The following is a 20,433-nucleotide window of genomic DNA, read 5'->3' on the forward strand; positions in this document are numbered from 1 at the left end:
TCATTTTGAAGAAAACAGTTTGAACTTTTGGATAGTTGGGTGAATATAAACAGTCAGTGCAAAAATGGCTAACACTTCGGTTTGTTTTGAAAACTCTCCCTGTGGGGTTGATTTCCTTTGTAACTCATTGCACCCCCACAAAAAACACCTTGTAGACTGTGATTCCTTGCAGAGGCGCCCTCTGCTGGCTGCTTTTGGTAATTTTGCAAAATTTTAGTTCTGTTTTTTTTTCAAATTACAAAATACTGTATGTGCTAGTTGGGAAGAACACAAACAGAAATGATTGCTTTACTCCACCTGGAGAAAAAGGATATTGCTATCCATCCGTGCTTTGTTTCATCAAATATTTACTGAACACTTATTGTGTACCAGACACTGTTCTGGGCTCTGGGAATTTAATTACGAGCAAGACACACAGGGTCCCTGCCCCTCTTAAACCAACTTGAGAATAGAGAAGAGGGAGACAGCTGTTAAGTATAAGAGATGAGTTCAAACACAGGCAGGCGTATGATGGAAATGAGAGGAGAGCGCCATTATATGATAGAGAATAAGTGGGATAGAGATTCGGGGGAGACTTTTAGACGAGTCAGTCTGGAAGAGGCTCTGAGGATGTGACATTGGATTTGAGAGGAGCCTGTCATGCAGAGAGCCGATGGGGAACATACTTCAGGCAGAAAGAATGCCAGTGCAGAGGCCTCAGGAGTGACCCAGCATGGAAGGAGTTGTGCTAGGTGGTGATGAGAATGGGAAGTTGTAGATGTCAAGACTTGCAGGGCCCTTGAAGGAATTGGGTTTTTATCTAAGAACAGGTAGAGGGTTTTAGGCAAGTCTTGGTGATTTGTCAACAGAATGGGTTTAGCCACTTAAGGGCATTTTATTGATCAGCCCAAGGCTGATGAATAAAATTAAAATGCCAGTTTGTTGATTGTTGATTTTTCAGAAAGATTAATTATTATCACCAGGAGCTGTAGTACTCTTTTCTACATGGCCAACAAATGCTCTCCTAGTGGGCAAACATGTGACAAGCCAAGTCACAACCAGACTTGGCTTGGGAACAAGAGCAAATGTGTCCTGATTGTCAGTGATCCCAGATGGAGAGAATTGGGTGTACTGAACCTTGGGCAGGCTCAGCTGCCAAGATTTATCAGAGGAGTCCAAGGTCTAGCTGGGCACTAGCAGAGCTTGCGTTGTTGTTCACCCTTTCCAGGCTTCTGAGCCTGGCTGGCTCTCATTTCATTCTCTGATACATTTCTTCCCAAGTCAAAGTCATGTTAGGGAGTACTGCTACCTCCTTGAGTGACTTTGCAAGTGTTGAGTTCACCATTTAGCTCCCAAAGTGCCCAGGATCTGGCAGACATCATCTTCCTAGTAGACCTGTGCTGCTCAGACTGTTTTCCCTCTCAGAAAAGGGCTCTTGGCCAGACCAAGTGGCTCACACCTGTAGTCCTAGCACTTTGGGAGGCTGAGGCAGGAGGATCACCTGAGCTCAGGAGTTTAGGACCAGCCTGGGCAACATAGTGAGACCCCATCTCTACAAAAAAAATTAAAAAATTAGCTGGGTGCGGTGGCACACACCTGTAGTCCCAGCTACTTGGGAGGCTGACATGGGAAGATCGCTTGAGCCCAGGAGGTCGAGGATAACAGTGAGCTTTGATCACACCAGTGCACTCCAGCCTTGAGGATAGAGTGGGACTCTCTCTCGAAAAAAGGTTGGGGGGCTCTTGGTGTAGGTACCCTGAATGGACAGTGGAGACCCAAATGATGAGAAGCAGTTGGCCATACCAAAATCTCAGGAAAGAGAAATTTGGGCAAAGGCAGCAGCAAGAACAAAGGTCCTGAGGTGTGGACGAACCCATCCAGGGAGGAAGAAAAGGCCTCAGGGCTGGGCACAGAGGGCTTTGAGGGCTGTGGTGAGGGTTTAGATTTTATTTCAGTCACGATGAGATGCCATTGAAGGGTTTTAAGCAGGGGAGTGAGGTGCTCTGATTGGCACTACAGGAAGCTCACTCTGGCCCCTGTATGAAGGATGGGCTTTGGAGGTACAGGAGTAGAGAAAAAGAGACCAGGTGAGAGCTTGGTCCTGAGATCCAGGAGTGGTGGTTTCCTGAAGCAGGGGGTTCATAAAGAAGGTGGCGAGAAGTGCTTAGATTCTGGATGTGTTTTATAAGAAGAGCTGTCAGGATTCACTGATGGATTGCATGCAAGATGTGAGGGAACTAGAGAGGATGTGTAAGTTTTGGGGTAGACAGTTGTGTTGTTTACTTATTGGAGAAGTCGGCAGGAATCAGAGTGTCTGAGCTAGCACAGACCGCACAGGTTAAGGGCTCAGCCCCACAAGGCTACTCCCCACTTCAGATGCCATCCACAAGTCCCAGGTTGTCACCTGACTTCTAATCAGTCGGCTATAAGTTGGGGGTTCCCAAAACCTCCAGGTTTGGTATTTTGCTATAATGGCTCGCAGAACTCAGTAAAACATTTAATTATATTTATGGTTTATTATAAAGGATATTATAGCAGATACAGATTAATAGCCAGGTGAAGAGGTGCATAGCGTGAAGTGTTTGGGATGGGGCTCCAAGCCTCCATGCCCTTGCCACCTGTGCCCTGTGCCCAGCACCTTAGTGTGTTCACCAGCGTGGAAGCTCTCAGAACCCGATGGTCTGATGATTTTTATGGAGGCTTCATCATATAAGCAAGTCATCTTATTAGAACAAAAGACACTATCACTCAGGAAATCTCAAGGGTTTTAGGAGCTCTGTATCAGGAACTGGAGGCAGAGACCAAATATATATTCTGATATCACGAGACCTCAGACCCTTTTGCTTCCTCCTCCTCTTGTGGGGCAGTGAGTTCCAGGGTCAGCCCTGTTGTTCTCTCCATGTTCTTACAGTTACTGAATTTTTGTTGGGTGCCAGAAGTACATAAAAGTTGTAGCCTTTTCTGAGACCTGCTTGAAACACCTTTGCAGAGAAGTGCAGCCAAGACTAATGCAGCCTAATCTGTGCCTAGGTGCCTGAAAGAAGACCCTGCCACCATGTCCCTGCTGCAGAGAAGCCTTGATCCTGAGAAAACCCTGGGTCTGGTGGACGTGCTCTACACAGCCGTGCTGGACCTAAACCGCTGGAGGGCTGGAAGGTTGGTGTCTGTGTGGGTCACTTGAGTTGTCTGTGGTTTGCATTAGATGCATACCGAGGGACAGTGTGACTATGCACAATTTCATGTGTGCTTGTGTCATTGATAGTATATGGTATTGTAAATAAGGCAATAAGGACTTTTTAGTAACTTTTATTTTCAGAATAATTTAAAACCTGCAGCAAAGTGGCAAGAATAATACAAAGAACTGCTCCATGCCCTGTACCCAGATTCCCCTATTTGCTAACTTTTTTGCCTTCCTTTATTTTGTCATTTGAGAGGAAGTCCATCAAGAGGACTTTTAACTCAACTCATATTCTCCTTATGAATTAAGAACAGAGAAATGTTTAGAAAATTTACTTATGTCTTTTAGAATTTTTTTTCTTTTTCAATCAGTTCTCTCAGGTTGAATTTGAGAAATGTGTATACATCTGGTAGGGGCCTTAAACATCTAGCCACGGCCCCTCTCCCTTTTCTTTTCTTTTCTTTTTTTCCTTTTCTGTCTTGGTCTTTGTCTTTGGTCTTGTCATCTTGTCTTTGTAGGATCTGGCTCTGTTGCCCAGCCAGGCTGGAGTGTAGTGGTACAATCTCAGCTCACTGCAATATTGCTATCCATCCATGCTATCCATCCCCCGGCTCCTGGGCTCAAGTCATCCTCCCACCTCAGCCTTCCGAGTAGCTGGGATTACAGGTGTGCGCCACGACGCCAGCTAATTTTTGTATTTTTCATGAAGATGGGGTTTCGCCGTGTTGGCCAGGCTGGTATCAAACTCCTGACCTCAAGTGCCTGCCTCCGCCTCCCAAAGTGCTGGGATTACAGGCGTGAGCAACCATGCCCAACCTCTTCTCCCTTTCTTAACTCATGAGTACACAAAGGCCAGAATAGTGAACTGACTGTTCCAGGGCCACACAGCCTTCACCTGCCTCAGCTCCTGCCCCATGCCCTTTCGCTCTTTAGGGCTCCATTTTAGTATGGGAAAAATGTGCTCAGGAAACTTTGAGAGTCACAGCCATCTGTTGGGACAACATTGGTGCATAGTATCCCTGCATCCCCCCACCACCTCCCTCTGCTTTGTGGGCTTGTCCATTGTCCCTCTGCTGTATTTGCGTGGCTGTAGCCCCTGTCCTCCAGGCACAAATCTAGCTTCTGCAAATTGCATCCCCACATCTAGCCATGCTTTCCCCTCCTGTGCCACCATTAGAGGATTTCACTGAATCACACTCCTCAGGCCAGAATCCTAGCAGAACTTCCAGTCCTGCGTTAGACACTGTAGATTTCATACTCTCCAAACCCCTGGGTGTTCATTTATCTATAAAATAAGTGAACCCGATACCAACCAGAGAGGTTTTTCTTGCCTCAACGCCATTCTTAAATACAAAGAGGTCCATTTTATTATTTTACATATTTGTCTTTTTTTTTTTTTTTAAACAAATTTCTGTTTAAATAGGGAGCAAGCTTTACCCTGCATACAGATCCAGCTGCAAAGGGAGATCTGTGATTTTGGCAACCAGGCTGACCTGCCTTCTGGAAATGGAAACAAATCTTCAGGTGGCCTGCAGAAGACATTCTCCAAACTGACATCCCGGTTCACCAAGAAAGCTTCATGTACCAGCTCCAGCAGCAGCACAAATTATTCCATCCAAAATACCCCTTCCAAAAACATCTTCATAGCTGGATGTTCCGAAGAGAAGGCCAAAATGCCTGGCAATATTGATACAAGGTTACAAAGCATTTTGAACATTGGTAATTTCCCCAGGACTACAGACCCTTCACAGTCAGCTCAGAATTCCAGTAATACAGTGGCCAATGGCTTTCTCATGGAGAGGCGTGAGAACTTCCTGCATGGAGATGATGGCAAGGATGAGAAGGGTATGAACTTACCAACTGATCAGGAAATGCAAGAGGTGATAGATTTTCTCTCGGGCTTTAACATGGGCCAGTCACATCAGGGCTCTCCGTTGGTGACAAGGCGTAATTCTGCTGCCACAGCCATGGTGACTGAGCAGAAGGCAGGAGCCATGCAGCCACAGCAGCCGTCACTGCCCATGCCTCCTCCACCACGGGCACCCCAGGCTGGGGCACACACACCTCTGACACCCCAGCCGGGACTGGCACCTCAGCAGCAGTCCCCAAAGCAGCAACAACCTCAAGTCCAATACTACCAACACCTACTCCAGCCCATTGGACCGCAGCAGCCCCCGCCCCAGCCTCGGGCACCTGGGAAATGGGTACATGGCTCATCCCAGCAGCCAGCGCAGACTGTTGGAGCAGGTCTATCTCCTCTTGGTCAGTGGCCTGGCATATCTGATCTCAGTTCTGACTTGTACAGCTTGGGTCTGGTGAGCAGCTATATGGATAACGTGATGTCAGAGGTTCTGGGACAGAAGCCGCAGGGACCTAGAAATAACACCTGGCCAAACCGTGACCAAAGTGATGGAGTCTTTGGAATGCTGGGAGAGATTCTGCCTTTCGATCCTGCAGGTATGTGAGGCCTCCCATCCCTTGCCCAGTGTCAACAGCAAACGCAACTGCTGAGGTCTTCCCAGGGCCTGTCTGCTGCAGCCTTACTTGTGAAGGTGAAATCACTTAACCCCCTTTACGACCCTTTCTCACTGTGGAGGCAAGTATGGGGCAGATCTAGCAAGATGGGAAACAGTGGTGAGAAAGGGGCTGAGAACATGAGTAGACTATTTTTCTTACTTTGTAGAGAACAGAACTGAGGCTAAGAGAGGTTACTTGAATAGCTCAAAGTCCCATAGTTCAAGTGGGCTCCAGTCTAGGCCTGCCTACTCCCGGCAGCCAAGGTCAGCAGCCCTTTGTGGGGTGCTTTTTTCCTGATTGTATAACCTGTTCTTTGCGATGCTTTTTTTTTTTTTTTGCCTAAACTCTAGGACCTATGACAGGTGACAGACACCCTCCTGCCTTCATAGAATACAGCTTCTCCTGGCCTAGACAATGAAAATACCACCAGAGTCATCTTAAGAAATTAGAGAAGGAATTTACAAACAAGAACAAACTAGGAGGAGGAATTAAGGGGGAAAAGCCAAAAATAAGTAAATTAAAAAGGAAAATAGAGTAGAAATTGCAAATAACTCTAAAGGATCTTTGGAAGACCAATAAAATGTATAAGCCAATTTATTCTAAGCTTGATTAAGAGAGAACAAAGAGAAACAAAATTAGGAAATAGAAAAGATACATTAAAAGTGCTTTAGTGGCTCATGCCTGTAATCCCAGCACTTTGAGAGGCTAAGGCGGGAGGATCACTTGAGGCCAGGAGTTCGAGACCAGCCTGGTCAACATCACAAAACCCTCATCTGTACTAAAAATTAAACAAAAAATTAGCTGGGTGTGGTGGTACTTAGGAAGCTGAGGCAGTAGGATCCCTTGACCCCAGGATTTTGAGGCTGCAGTGAGCTATGATCATGCCACTACACCCTAGCCTGGATGACAGAGAGAAACCCTGTCTCAAAAAAAAAAGCGACTTTAAGACAATACCATCTAAGACTTAATAGCAATACATTTGGAAACTCAGCAGAAAATGGATTCTTTCCTAGCAAAATAGGCATTACACAATTATACCAAGAAGTGGAAAACCTGGCCAGGCATGATGTCTCATGCCTGTAATTTCCAGCACTTTGGAAGGCTGAAGTAGGCAGATTGCATGACGCCAGGAGTTCAAGACCAGTTTGGCCAACATAGTGAGACCCCCATCTCTACAAAAAATAAAAAAATTAGCTGGGTGTGGTGGCACATGCCTGTAGTCCCAGCTCCTTGGGAGGCTGAGGTGGGAAGATCGCTTGAGCTCAGGAGGTTGAGGCTGCAGTGAGCCATGATCACACCACAGCAGCCCAGCCTGGGCAACAAAGTAAGACTCTGTCTCTAAAAAATAAGTAAATACATAAAAAATAAAAAAGACTATCTACTAAAAGCTAATAGCAAATAGTGCCTTATATAATGAAACAAAAGTCATTTCAGTTAATATCAAGATTCAGACAGGGCAACTGTTATCACCTGTAGCATGTAACTTTGTCTTGGACTTCACAGCAAATGCAGCAAGACAAAAAGCAATGAAATAAGTGGTCTAAGCTTTGGAAAATGATAAGTTAAGCAGCACATCTTTTTGCTGATAATAGAATTGAACACCCCCCCCCAAAAAAAACCATCTAAAATTAGTAAGAGAATTTGGTAACATAGGTACATGCGAACTTTTTTCTCTAATTAATTTAGCAAAAGGCATACACAGAAGTAGAAAATGTATTTCATTCACAGGGGAGTACTGTGAAATGTTACAAATAAGTATAGCAAATACTTGTACAAGTAAATCACCACCAGAAGAGGACAGTCCTTGCTGAAACACCCAACACTTGTTATAGGAGGGAAGTTAATGCTGGGATTAACACTACTTTCTTTTTTTTTTTGAGACAGAGGCTCACGTTGTTGTCCAGGCTGGAGCGCAGTGGAGCGATCCCCACTCACTGCAACCTCTGTCTCCTGGGCTCAAATGATTCTCCTGCCTCAGCCTCCTGAGTAGCTGGGACTACAGGTGCTTGCCACCACACCCAGCTAATTTTTTTTTTTTTTAGACGGAGTCTCGCTCTATTGCCCCCAGGCTGGAGTGCAGTGGTGCAATCTCGGCTCACTGCAAGCTCCGCCTCCCAGGTTCACGCCATTCTCCTGCCTCAGCCTCCTGAGTAGCTAGGACTACAGGCACCCGCAACCGTGCCCAGCTAATTTTTTGTATTTTTCGTAGAGATGGGGTTTCACCGTGTTAGCCAGGATGGTCTCTATCTCCTGACCTCGTGATCTGCCCACCTCGGCCTCCCAAAGTGCTGGGATTACAGGCATGAGCCACTGCGCCCGTAGAGATGGGGTTTTGCCATGTTGGCCAGGCTGGTCTTGACCTCCTGACCTCAGGTGATCCACCCACCTCAGCCTCCTAAAGTGCTGGGATTACAGGCATAAGCCACTGCGCCTGAGCATTGCTCGTGTCTTCTGAAAATTCTTTTTTTTTTTTTTTTTGAGACGGAGTCTCGCTGTCGCCCAGGCTGGAGTCCAGTGGCACGATCTCGGCTCACTGCAGCCTCCGCCCCCCGGGGTTCACGCCATTCTCCTGCCTCAGCCTCCCGAGTAGCTGGGACTACAGGCGCCTGCCACCTTGCCTGGCTAATTTTTTGTATTTTTAGTAGAGATGGCGTTTCACTGTGTTAGCCAGGATGGTCTCGATCTCCTGACCTCGTGATGCGCCCACCTTGGCCTCCCAAAGTGCTGGGATTACAGGCGTGAGCCACCATGCCTGGCTTGAATATTCTTCATGCCGCTGCTCCTGCTGTCTTGTGCTTGCTCCCCTTGGGTGGATGGATGTAGGAAACCCTTGTGCCTGCAACCCTGGGCCACAAGAAGGGTAAACACCTCAACCCTGCTAAGAAACAGCAAGCCCACTGGCTGCCACCCACTGGTGTGGGCACAGTGCATTTTCTCAGTTGCTCATAAATGGTGTGTACATTTTTTGACTGTCATATAACTAAATCCAGAGTATAAACAGTATTTGTCAGAATTGTGTCATACTTGAGGCCGGGTGCAGTGGCTCATGCCTGTAGTCTCAGCACTTTGAGAGGCTGAGGCCAGCGCATTGCTTGAGGCCAGGAGTTCAAGACCAGCCTGGCCAACATGGTGAAACCCCGTCTCTACCAAAAATACAAAAAAATTAGCCAGGTGTTGTGGCACACACCTGTAGTCCCAACCACTTGGGAGGCTGAGGCACGAGAATTACTTGAACCCAGGAGGCAGAGGTTGCAATGAGCTGAGATCGCACCACTGCACTCCAGCTTGGATAACAGAGTGAGACTTTGTCTAAAAAAAATTTATTTTTAATAAATGAATAAGAATGTTACCATATTTGACCTCTGAGTCCTGGATACCTCTTCTGTCTGTAAACTATAAATCCTACTCTTTCCCTTCTGGGTGTTCCTTTCTGCCCCTGAAGTCCATGGTGTAGTTTTCTACAGACCTTGCCCTGAGGGCATAAGATCTGCATAGCCCTTGATGCAGATTGAGGGGCACCCCTCTGGACAGAATCAGAGGGTGCCATCTAGTGCCCCCGTCTGGATAGGCAAACTCAGTGCAGGATGGGGATCGGGAGATAGGCCAGCATGACTGAGATCATCTTGTGACAGTGCCTTAAGGATAAGTTGATAATGGGATTGTGCCCTAGTATCTTCCCTAATTTTAAGCTAAAAAATGCATTGCTGAGTCACATTTGATTCATGATGCATAGATGCTTTCCTGCCATATGTTTTTTTTGACACTTTCTGTAAATGCCATCTGTGCTTTTCTCCTGTTTGTACTGCCCTGCATATCTCCGTTCAGCATTGCCAGTGTTTCCAGCCACCTCTTAAAGCATTCTGAAGTTTCATTTTATTCTTTGCCACACTTAAGATGTTCAGATGGAATGAGCAAATCTCCTGTCCAATAGCCAGGAAAATACTAGATCAAACTTCAGCTCAAGTGGGATCAGCATATAACCTCTATCTGGCTGACCCCAATGCTTTGATGCTTTGTTAACGTTCAGGTTATCAGTTGGCCAAAGTCATCATGTGATTTTCTAAGTTGTTAGCTAATGACTCTAGGCTAGATATAGAGCACCAAGACACTGGACTTTTTTTGAGTTGGAGTTTTGCTCTTGTCACCCAGGCTGGAGTGCAATAGCACGATCTCGGCTCCCTGCAACCTCTGCCTCCCAGGTTCAAGTGATTCTCCTGTCTCAGCCTCCTGGAGTAGCTGGGATTACAGGTGCCTGCCACTGCGTCCAGCTAATTTTTGGTATTTTTAGTAGAGACGGGGTTTCACCATGTTGGCCAGGCTGGTCTCGAACTCCTGACCTCAGGTAATCCACCCGCCTCAGCCTCCCAAAGTGCTGGGATTACAGGTGTGAGCCACCAAGCCCAGCCCAGTTTTTTTTTTTTTTTTTTTTTTTTTTAAAGACAGGATCTAGCTCTGTCTCTCAGGCTGGAGTGTAGTGGCGCAATCTTGGCTCACTGCAACCTCCACCTCCTGGGCTCAAGTGATCCCCCCACCTCAGCCTCCCAAGTAGCTGTGACTGCAGGTGCACACCACCACACCCAACTAATTTTTTTTTTTTTTTTTTTTTTTTTGAGACAGAGTCTCACTCTTTCGCCTAGGCTGGAGTGCAGTGGCACGATCTCAGCTCACTGCGACCTTTGCCACCTGGGTTCAAGCGATTCTCCTGCCTCAGCCTCCTGAGTAGCTGGGATTACAGGCGTCTGCCACCACACCCAGCTAATTTTTGTATTTTTAGTAGTGACAGGGTTTCACCATCTTGGTCAGACTGGTCTTGAACTCTTGACCTTGTGATCCACCCACCTCAGCCTCCCAAAGTGCTGGGATTACAGGCGTGAGCCAGTGCACCTGGCCCACACCTAGCTAATTTTTGTAGAGATGAGGTTTCGCCATGTTGGCCAGGCTAGTCTCGAACTTCTGGGCTCAAGCAATCTGCCCACCTTAGGCTCCCAAAATGCTAGGATTACAGGAGTGAGCCATTCTGCCTGGCTGATAGTAGAAATATTTTAAGTAATTAGTATTTGTCTTTAAAATCTAGTCATGGGAAAATCAAAACATTTTTCTCTCTTTGTTTCTTTCACACTTAGCCTGCCTCTGTCCTAGGCACAGCCCTTCCTGACAGCCCTGGCACACACCCATGCCTCAGCCCTAGGTGCGGCAAGTCCCATCTCCCCACAGCAGGGTGCTGGGCACAGCCTACAGCCCACGCTGTGGGGCACAAGCCTGGCAGCTCCTCACTGCCTTTCATTGCATGTGTGACCCGCATGTTAGCAAAGCGTAGGGAATGACCAAGAAGCCAGTTTGTCCCCAAACCTGGTTTGTTCCTTTGTCCCAATGCAGTGGGCTCAGACCCAGAGTTTGCACGCTATGTGGCAGGAGTCAGCCAGGCAATGCAGCAGAAGCGGCAGGCCCAGCACGGTCGCCGGCCAGGCAACCCCCGGGGCAACTGGCCGCCTGTGGATGACGCCCATCGGACCTGGCCCTTCCCCGAGTTCTTCACAGAAGGGTGAGTGCTGGGTACTTCAGGAAATCTGAGTTTGAGACCCAAGTGTCTCCCGAGGGGCCTCTGAGAAGAGAGAGGCTCCTTGCCTGTGTGCAGTCTTTTCAGGCAGTTCAATTCCAAGCCCCCATGTGAGAGAGTGACATGGGATTAAATCTTTAGGGGTCAGAGTCATGTGGCTGACTGTTAGATGCCACAAGTAGTGTGATGTGTCCCTGTGAACACGCCATTGGTATACATTCATGATTTTCAAAACAGACTCTTCAGCCCTAGACAAGGCTCTTACATGATGGTGCTTGTGAGGTAAAGGCATGTTTAACACGGCCTTTATACTGAAATGAGTGTGGCTGCGAAGCCCACATGATTTATGGAATGCTGTCATTATAGCCTACGAAAAGCAAAAGTGTACAGTTGAGATTCTAGTATATTGAGAGAATTGCAAATTTTTATTGTAAAGACAACTGGGGATTTTTTTATATCCCATATTGCTACATGGTTAATAAATCTGGATGACTAAAGACCAGCTCAACTTTTTGTTTTCTCTTATTTTTTAATTTTTTTTTTTTACTTAAAAATTTTTCTTTCAACTTTTAAGTTCAGGGGTACATGTGCAGGATATGCAGGTTTGTTGCAAAGGTTAATGTGTGCCATGGTGGTTTGCTGCAAAGATCATCCAGTCACCTAGGTATTAAGCCCAGCATCCATTAGCTATTCTTCCCCATGCTCTCCCTCCCTTGTTTTTTCTAAAACACATTTCATATACAAACCATAGGCTTCTTAGAGGAATAAAGGGAAGTGATGGATATGTATTACTTTTGAAATAAGGCAAAGGAGGAAAACCTCACGTTCTAAGAAGGGAGAGACAAGAGACCACTATTTGATTATGGGATGAATGCAGGGTAAGGACTGCCCTTTCAGGGTGGGGTGGCGGGTGGTGGGGCTGCAGGAGGCCCTGGCCCAGCTTCTCTCTCTGGCTTTCAGGGATAGCCTGCACGGTGGCTGGTCGGGTGCTCAGGGAGACTCCGCCAGCTCGAGTGATGAGACATCCTCAGCCAACGGGGACAGCTTGTTCTCCATGTTTTCAGGGCCTGACCTCGTTGCTGCTGTCAAGCAGAGAAGGTATGAAGGGATTTCTAAACCAAGGTGGGGAGAGAGGAGCATGTGAATGCAACCCATGGCTCACTCCCTGGGAAAGCCAGGAGCCCAGTCGCCCCCAGTCTCCCTGTGTGAGAGGAGGGGCTCTTCCAGCACAGCCTGGCTGAAGCCTCTGAAGAGCACCTGCAGGAGGCGGTTTCCACAAGGAAGAGCCGGCTTTGTCTTGTGCGGATCGATTTGGGAGACGGGGTGGCCGGTGCTGGCCGGTGCTGGTCTGTGCTGGTCTGTGCCTTGCAGGAGGCACCCCTTTCTGTGGGAAGAGCAGGCCCTTGGTTGCAAGTTCTAATCTGGACTCACCAACAGGCTCTGCAACCCTAGACAAGGGGCTGGCCCTCACTGACCTTCCGTCTCTTTATTAAAGATGGATAAAATGACCTGTGAATGGCATTTCAAAGTTGGGAAAAGTAGTAATATAGCTTTCAAAAGTAGTCACAAAAATTAAAATGGTCTCTGAACTAAGAGGAGAGCGTGGTTACAAATAAGTAGAGAAACTGCTGTGGATATGAGAAAGCAAGGTCAGGGTGGCAGACTAAGGACCATGGGCAGGAGTGGAGGGCATGCTGTGGAGCAGAGTGGGAGGCCGGGTTACATGGTCCTTGCTGGACAGGCCAGGCTCTGTCGGATAGGCAGTGGGGAGCGGGTAGATGAAGACAGAATGGTACTTGCACAGAATAGTAGTGGGGTGGGGGGTGGCAGTGACCAATCACGAGCACACATTCAGATGCTTTCTGTCCACACTTGTAGTCCCAGCTACTTGGGAAGCTGAGGTGGGAGGATCACCTGAGCCTGGGAAGTTGAGGCTACAGTGAGCTGTGTTTGTGCCACTGCACTCTAGCCTGGGCAACAGAGTTAGACCCTGTCTCAAAAATCAAAAAATCATGTCAGGTTAGGCTAGGTGCTCTGAAGGAAAATAAAGCAGGGTATGAGGGTAGTAAATGCAGAGAACAGGTGGATGTTCTATTTCCAGCACTTAGTCAATGAGGCTTCTGATGAGCAGAGAGCTGAACAAAGTGCAGCAGCAACTGGTGGGGAATTGGCAGTGGGGTATGGGTGAGGTGGGAAGAGTCAAGGATGACACACAAGTTTTCCGCCTGAGCTTCTGTGAAGGGTGCCATGAACTGAAGTGCTAAGCCTGCAGGAGGAGCAAGTTTGAACCGGGGGTGGAGTTTGAGACTTCTCTTTCAGACATATGACTGATTCGACTTCTAAGAAGTCACATCTGGCACCATCTCTGCAGAGACTGTTGTCTGCATGCAGGAGTGCCGGCTCTGATCTGGCCACATCCTGCCTTTTTCATTCAACCTTGTAACAGACTTTTTCATGTGATTAGTAAAACGAATGGGCTTTAAGTCACATATCGTTAGTGCTTGGAAACAGTATCTCTTTTTTTTTTTTTTTTTTTTTTTTTGAGATGGAGTCTCGCTCTGTTGCCCAGGCTGGAGTGCAGTGGCGCAGTCGTAGCTCACTGCAAGCTCTGCCTCCCAGGTTCACACCATTCTCCTGCCTCAGCCTCTCAAGTAGCTGGGACTACAGGCGCCCGCCACCACGCCCGGCTAATTTTTTGCATTTTTAGTAGAGACACGGTTTCACCATGTTAGCCAGGATGGTCTCGATCTCCTGACCTCGTGATCCGCCTACCTCGGCCTCCCAAAGTGTTGGGATTACAGGCCTGAGCCACCACGCCTGACTGGAAACAGTATCTCTTAAATAAATTAACAGAAAGCTGGCCGGACTTGGTGGCTCACACCTGCAATCCCAGTACTTTGGGAGGCTTGGGCGGGCAGATCACCTGAGGTCAGGAGTTCGAGATCAGCCTGGCCAACATGGTGAAACCCCATCTCTACTAAAAATACAAAAATTAGCTGGGCATGGTGGCACGCACCTGTAATCCCAGCTACTCGGGAGGCTGAGGCACAAGAATTGCTTGAACCTGGGATGCGGAGTTTGCAATGAGCTGAGATCATGCCACTGCACTCCAGCCTGGGAAACAGAGTGAGACTCAGTATCAAAAAATAATAATAATAATAAAAAAAGCCAAAGAAGGTGGACTCAGCAGCTGAGTAAACCAGTGCCTGTCTTTGCCTGTCACCTCTACCCCCAGCTCCTCCACCTGCACTGGCCGTGCAGGAGCGCCGTCATTCACTGCTGGCTCCCCTTAGCTGCCTTTACGCCATTGACCCAGGCAGGCCTCCTCCCCTCCTAGAACCAGGGCCTGGAGATGCTGGAGCCTAGCACTAGTGTGTACCCTGCAGGTGGGCTGGGCAGGAAGCCAAGCAATCACTGCCCTGAGCTCTTGGTTCTTGCAGGAAACACAGCAGTGGAGAGCAAGACACCAGCACGCTGCCCTCACCGCCTCTCCTCACCACAGTGGAGGACGTGAACCAGGTATTCAGGCAGGCTCTGTGGGCACAGACGTGGGCTAGCTTCCACAACTGCAGTTTTCAGAGGGCCTCAAAGTAATGAGGGGTCTTCTTTGTGGTGATTAATTTTGTGTAAATGATTAGCCACCTCAGCTGACTCAGAGCCACAGGAAGCTCTATGGCTGTGCTGTCCAGTGTGATAGCCATTCACCACATGTGGCTATGTAAATTTAAATACAAATAAAAATTCAGGCTGGGTGTGGTGGCTGATGCCTGTAATCCCAGTGCTTTGGGAGGCCAAGGCAGAAGGATGGCTTGAGGCCAGAAGTATGTGACCAGCCCGGGCAATATAGACACTGTCTCTGCAAAAAAATTAAAAGATTAGCCAGGCATGGTGGCACATGCTTGTAGTCCTAGCTGCCCAGGAGGCTGAGGCAGGAGGATGGCTTGAACCCAGGAATTTGAGATTACAGTAAGCTATGATTGCACCATTGCAGTCCAGCCTGGGTGACAGAGCGAGACTGCCTCTAAAATACTTTTTAAAAAGAATCAGCCGAGCGCAGTGGCGACGCCTGTAATCCCAGTACTTTGGGAGGCCGAGGCGGGTGGATTACGGACGAGGTCAGGAGATCGAGACTATCCTGGCTAACGGTGAAATCCCATGTCTACTAAAGATACAAAAATTAGCCAGGCATGGTGGCATGCGCTTGTAATCCGAGCTACTCAGAAGGCTGAGACAGGAGAATCGCTTGAACCCGGGAGGCGGAGGTTGCAGTGAGCCGAGATTGCACCACTGCACTGCAGCCTGGGCGAGAGACAGACTGCATTTCAAAAAAAAAAAAAAAGTTCACTTCCTCAGTTTGCACTAGCCACATGTGGCGAGTGGCTACCATACTAGACTGTATAGGCACAGAACATGGCTATCATTGCAAGAAGTTCTGTTGGACAGGGGTGTGGGAGTGAATGGGGCTCTCACCTGGCTTCCTAGGAGGGAATAAGGGCCAAGGATCTGGGGAGGTGGGAAATGATGATACATTGCCCGAAATGCCACTAAGAATTCTCTTTTGTCTCTCAGGATAACAAAACCAAAACATGGCCACCCAAAGCACCCTGGCAGCACCCTTCCCCGCTTCCCAGCACGCTGCCCAGCCCCAGCGCACCACTCTATGCAGTCACCAGCCCTGGCAGCCAGTGGAACGACACCATGCAGATGCTGCAGTCTCCAGTGTGGGCCGCAACCAACGACTGCAGTGCCGCTGCCTTCTCCTACGTGCAGACCCCACCACAGCCCCCACCCCCACCAGCACACAAGGCAGCACCCAAGGGCTTCAAGGCCTTCCCTGGGAAGGGTGAGCGCAGGCCAGCCTATCTGCCCCAGTACTGACCCCAGGCCGGCCAGCCTGCCTGCCTGCCCGCCCAGAGCTGTGGGGATGAGTGTCCCCACCCCAGGGCCACCTAGCTGACACCAGCCCCTCAGAGGACCAGTGCGCCCCATCCCAGGGAGGGTTCTTTGGGGACAAGGGTGGTTGGCAGCCCCGAGCCTTTAAACCTGGCTTCTGAAACGATGGCAGCATCAGAGTCCTGGAGAGCCAGCTGGAGACACAGGCGTCTGGCCTTCAGGGGCTTGCTAGGGAACCTGCATGCCTAATAAGCCCCGCAGGTGACTCTGATGCAGGCGCCACGGCCACACTTGAAGAAACAACTCTTGGGTTTTTAGTCCTGCTGTGTATTGAGAAGACATCAGGCCTGAAAGCTGAGGGCATAACTGACCATTTTTCGGAAACTCTCTCCTCCCTCCTCCACACCTTGAGTGATGACCACGCCAATCACTGTACTTTATAGCTATTTTTTTTCATGTAGGTTTTTAGTTAAAACATCTGCCTAAAATGCATTGAATATTTTAAGATAACAGATATAGTGGCTGGAGGTTTGTTTAACACTATCTTTATTTAAGCTTATACAAAATGGGCAAAATACAGAATATTTGTGATTGGAAGCAGTCACCTGGGGTTTCTGGGGGTGGACAGTTCCTCGCCACCCAGCAGCACCCAGGGACTGCGGCCTTTCCCAGCTTTACGGAAGCAGGATGGTGGAACTTGTGCCGGAGGTATACTGCTGAAGGTGCGTGGCAGTGGACCAGCCGGCTGCTGTCCATGTGCAGAGCAAGGCTGCACCTGCTGCCCTTCGATCCTTCCACACATGGCCAGGACACTGCCACAATCCTCGGGGTGTGGTCAAGGGGCACTCAGAGACACCTGCACTAGAAATTGCATTGACATTGTGAGCTGGCTCAGAAGATAAACCAATTAAGATGTAGATAGAAATTAATTTAAGGTCTTTTCTTAAAAAAAAAAAAACACCTCATTTTCAGTTAACATGTGCCATTAAATAGATAACATCCTGTGGATTTAGGGATATTTTCCAGCCAGAATGGATCCAGAAGAATTGAATGGTGCTTAAATTGAGAAATAATAATAAATATATCTATATAGAATAGACATATCCCACTGTATATTAATTGAGGTTACAGAAAGTTCTTTATATAAAACTTATTTAAATTTTTCATATTTCATCTTTGAAAAAGTCTGAGAAAAATCCGTAATATTTTCTGGTATGAAAGTTTGACAGTATTAATATTTTTTTTATATTTTCTTAAATCATTAAACCATTTTAATATATGTTAACTACTAATAAATGGTTTATTCTTTCTAACTCCATATAAGCTTTTCCAGCAAAGATTGTAATAACACATTTATGTTCTCGTTTTTCTACAGATATAAGTAAATTTATATATAAAAATACCAAAAAGAGGCCGGGCGTGGTGGCTCACGCCTGTAATCCCAGCACTTTGGGAGACCGAGGTGGGTGAATCACAAGGTCAGGAGTTCAAGACCAGCCTGGCCAATATGGTGAAACCCCATCTCTACTAAAAATACAAAAAATTAGCCGGGCGTGGTGGCGTGCGCCTGTAGTCCTAGCTACTCGGGAGGCTGAGGCAGAAGAATCGCTTGAACCCGGGAGGTGGAGGTTGCAGTGAGCTGAGATTGTGCCACTGCACTCCAGCCTGGGTGACAGAGTGAGATTTCGTCTCAAAAAGAAAAAAAAAAAAGAATAAAAAAAAAATATATATATATGTATGTAAACACACACACACTAATTCGAGAGGACCTGTAGGGTGTCTGAGCCCAGCCACCTGAGTTTTTAGTACTGTGTTGTCAGGCCCTTCCCAGGCCTCAGGTGTTGTCTTTTGTGCTGTGTGGGGATGCATTGCTGCCTGTATTTATGATCTTTTGCCGTGGTTCTGAGCATTCACCTCACCATGTTTACAAAGAACTGTTTTGTATATAGACATTTTCAGGCACGTGCTTTGCACCAACCCTGCGTGGCTCTTGTCTGTGTTAGCTGTCACAGTGTGCACACTCATCTCTGTTAAAGTTGTCTATGGCTGTTCTACTTGTAAGATAGTTTTCTGTTTCCTTCAGTAATGTGTCCACAGTGCCCTGTATTTCGAGTTCTGTTATACTGAAGTACTCTTGTTTTAATAGTGCCTCTCCAAAGGCCTCACCTTGGACAGAGGTCAATCCTTGACGCCCCAGCACAGGTGACGTCGCTAATTGTCACTTTCCAGTTTGTTTTTCTCTATTAAGGAAGACATTTTCTAATTGCATCTCCATGGGCTGTGAGACTGTGTGAAGCCGTTTGTGTGGTCTCCATGTAGGTGCTGTGTTCCCGGCACCGCCTTGCTCTGAACACTGGTAATTCCAGGTGCTGCGCTTGGCAGAGGGGTCTCGCCAAAGCGCATGTGTGTGCGTGTGTGAACGTGTGTGTCCTTTGCATGGTTGGGCGTGGCTGCCTTGCTAGGGCATCAGCAGGACATTGTGTGTATAGTTACAATGCTTCCAAACTGGAACTCTACATTTTGTATCTTTTAAAGCTCCTATAAGTAAAATAACTATTGGCTTTATTAAAAATATACATTTAATAATACTTTGTATCCTTGTTTAAAATGAACTGCAGAGGACATTATGTCAAAAGCCCTGCCTGATTCATTGCTTTGAAAAGCTGCACACTGAGTTGGTTTTTAGGTCAGCCTGTCCTCTGATTCTAGCAAGGGGAAGACCACTTGGGATATTACAGTGAGCTGAAGTGGATGGGCAGGAGGGAGAACAAGCAGCTACACCTCCTCTATTGGCTTCCCTAAGGCCCAAGCTGGTTTAGGTCTCTGTGCAGGGGGAGCCAGTGCAGTAGTGAAGGAGACATCCTCTGCAAGGGTACAAGCTCTCTGGGTTGGGGTCTACCAACACCCATGTTCCACCAAATGTGGATGCTGTGACTTGCCCAGCCAGCTTGTCCAATGAGGAGACCCAAGAATGAGGGCTTGTTTTACCCTCTCCCCAAACCAGGGACCCAATCTATGGCAGAGATACTGTGCCTCACAGGGATAAGAAGGACCTGTCTCTGCCGGCCGCAGTGGCTCACACCTGTAATCCCAGAACTGTAGGTGGCTGAGGCAGGTGGACCACAAGGCCGGGAGATTGAGACCATCCTGGCCAACATGGTGAAACCCCATCTCTACTAAAAATACAAAAATTAGTTGGGCATGGTGGCGTGTGCCTGTAATCCCAGCTACTCAGGAGGCTGAGGCAGAAGAATCACTTGAACCAGAAGTCAGAGGTTGCAGTGAGCCGAGATTGCGCCACTGCACTCCAGCCTGGCGACAGAACGACGAGACTGTCTCCAAAAAAAAAAAAAAGGCCAGGCACTGTGGCTCACACCTGTAATCCCACCACTTTGGGAGGCTGAGACAGTAGATCATGAGGTCAAGAGTTCAAGACCAGCCTGCCCAACATGGTGAAACCCCATCTCTACTAAAAATACAAAAAATTTTTTTGTATTGTGGTGTGGTCGCAGGTACCTGTAATCCCAGCTACTCAGAAGGCTGAGGCAGGAGAACTGCTTGCACCCGGAAGGCAGAGGTTGCAGTGAGCCAAGACTGCTCCACTGCACTCCAGCCTGGGCAACAGAGTGAGACTCTGTCTCAAAAAAGAAAAAAAAAAAAACAGGACCTGTCTCCCTGGATGATGCCATCCTGTTAAGCAGAAGGAAGATAGTGTGAGAACCACAAATAGAGGGCAGGTCACAGGAGCATTTCAACTCATTTTCATTTACAGAAAGCACCTCAGTGGAACCTTTTTTTAATGACCTGAAGAAAATGGAGTAATGTGGGCATTAATATATAAGCTGCTGGTGTAGGAACCACTCTTCTTTCTGCCAAGATGCCCTGAAGTTGAGCATGGGGACCAAGTCCCAGAGCCTTCCAAATGCACCTCAGGACAAAGTTGCTCAGTAACAGCCATGTTGCCTGAGAATGCTCAAGAATACACTGGAAGTTCATATTAAAAAGCTAGCAGGGGCTGGGTGTGCTGGCTCATGCTTGTAATCCCAGCAATTTGGGAGGCTGACCTGGGAGGATTGCTTGAGGCCAGGAGTTCAAGACCAGCCTGGGCAACATAGTGAGACCCCATCTCTTTAAAAAAAAAAAAAAAGCCCATATTTTATTCAAGAGTGTTCCCATTTAACACAAGCACCCAGTTCTCTTGACTAGTTCTGATTCACAGCAATGCTGGAGGCCAGAGGGCAGGAGTCCCGTAGCTCTGGCTGTGTGCAAATGAGTGGGGAGGAAAGCTGAGCAGATGCTACACCTGAGC

At 47.8% G+C, this 20,433-nt stretch overlaps 1 protein-coding gene across 15 annotated transcripts in view; it reads left to right on the plus strand.

Moving 5' to 3' along the window:
• Positions 1-18,710, plus strand: part of GARRE1 (granule associated Rac and RHOG effector 1) — a 101,277-nt gene extending 82,567 nt beyond the window's left edge. For 13 of the 15 annotated variants that reach the window (XM_063658462.1, XM_063658467.1, XM_063658464.1 and 10 more), the window contains 6 exons: positions 3,010-3,135; positions 4,581-5,614; positions 11,051-11,216; positions 12,192-12,329; positions 14,672-14,750; positions 15,801-18,710. In XM_063658462.1, the coding sequence (XP_063514532.1) occupies positions 3,010-3,135; positions 4,581-5,614; positions 11,051-11,216; positions 12,192-12,329; positions 14,672-14,750; positions 15,801-16,109 (1,852 nt within the window). In that variant the 3' untranslated portion in view covers positions 16,110-18,710. Of the gene's footprint in view, positions 1-3,009; positions 3,136-4,580; positions 5,615-11,050; positions 11,217-11,982; positions 12,164-12,191; positions 12,330-14,671; positions 14,751-15,800 lie in introns of those variants that run through there. The other 2 variants (XM_063658471.1, XM_063658470.1) reach the window with 2 other exon arrangements.
• The last annotated feature ends 1,723 nt before the right edge of the window (positions 18,711-20,433 follow it).

The sequence above is a fragment of the Pongo pygmaeus genome, chromosome 20 (assembly GCF_028885625.2).
Source record: "Pongo pygmaeus isolate AG05252 chromosome 20, NHGRI_mPonPyg2-v2.0_pri, whole genome shotgun sequence".
In the NCBI taxonomy this organism is placed as follows: domain Eukaryota; kingdom Metazoa; phylum Chordata; class Mammalia; order Primates; family Hominidae; genus Pongo; species Pongo pygmaeus.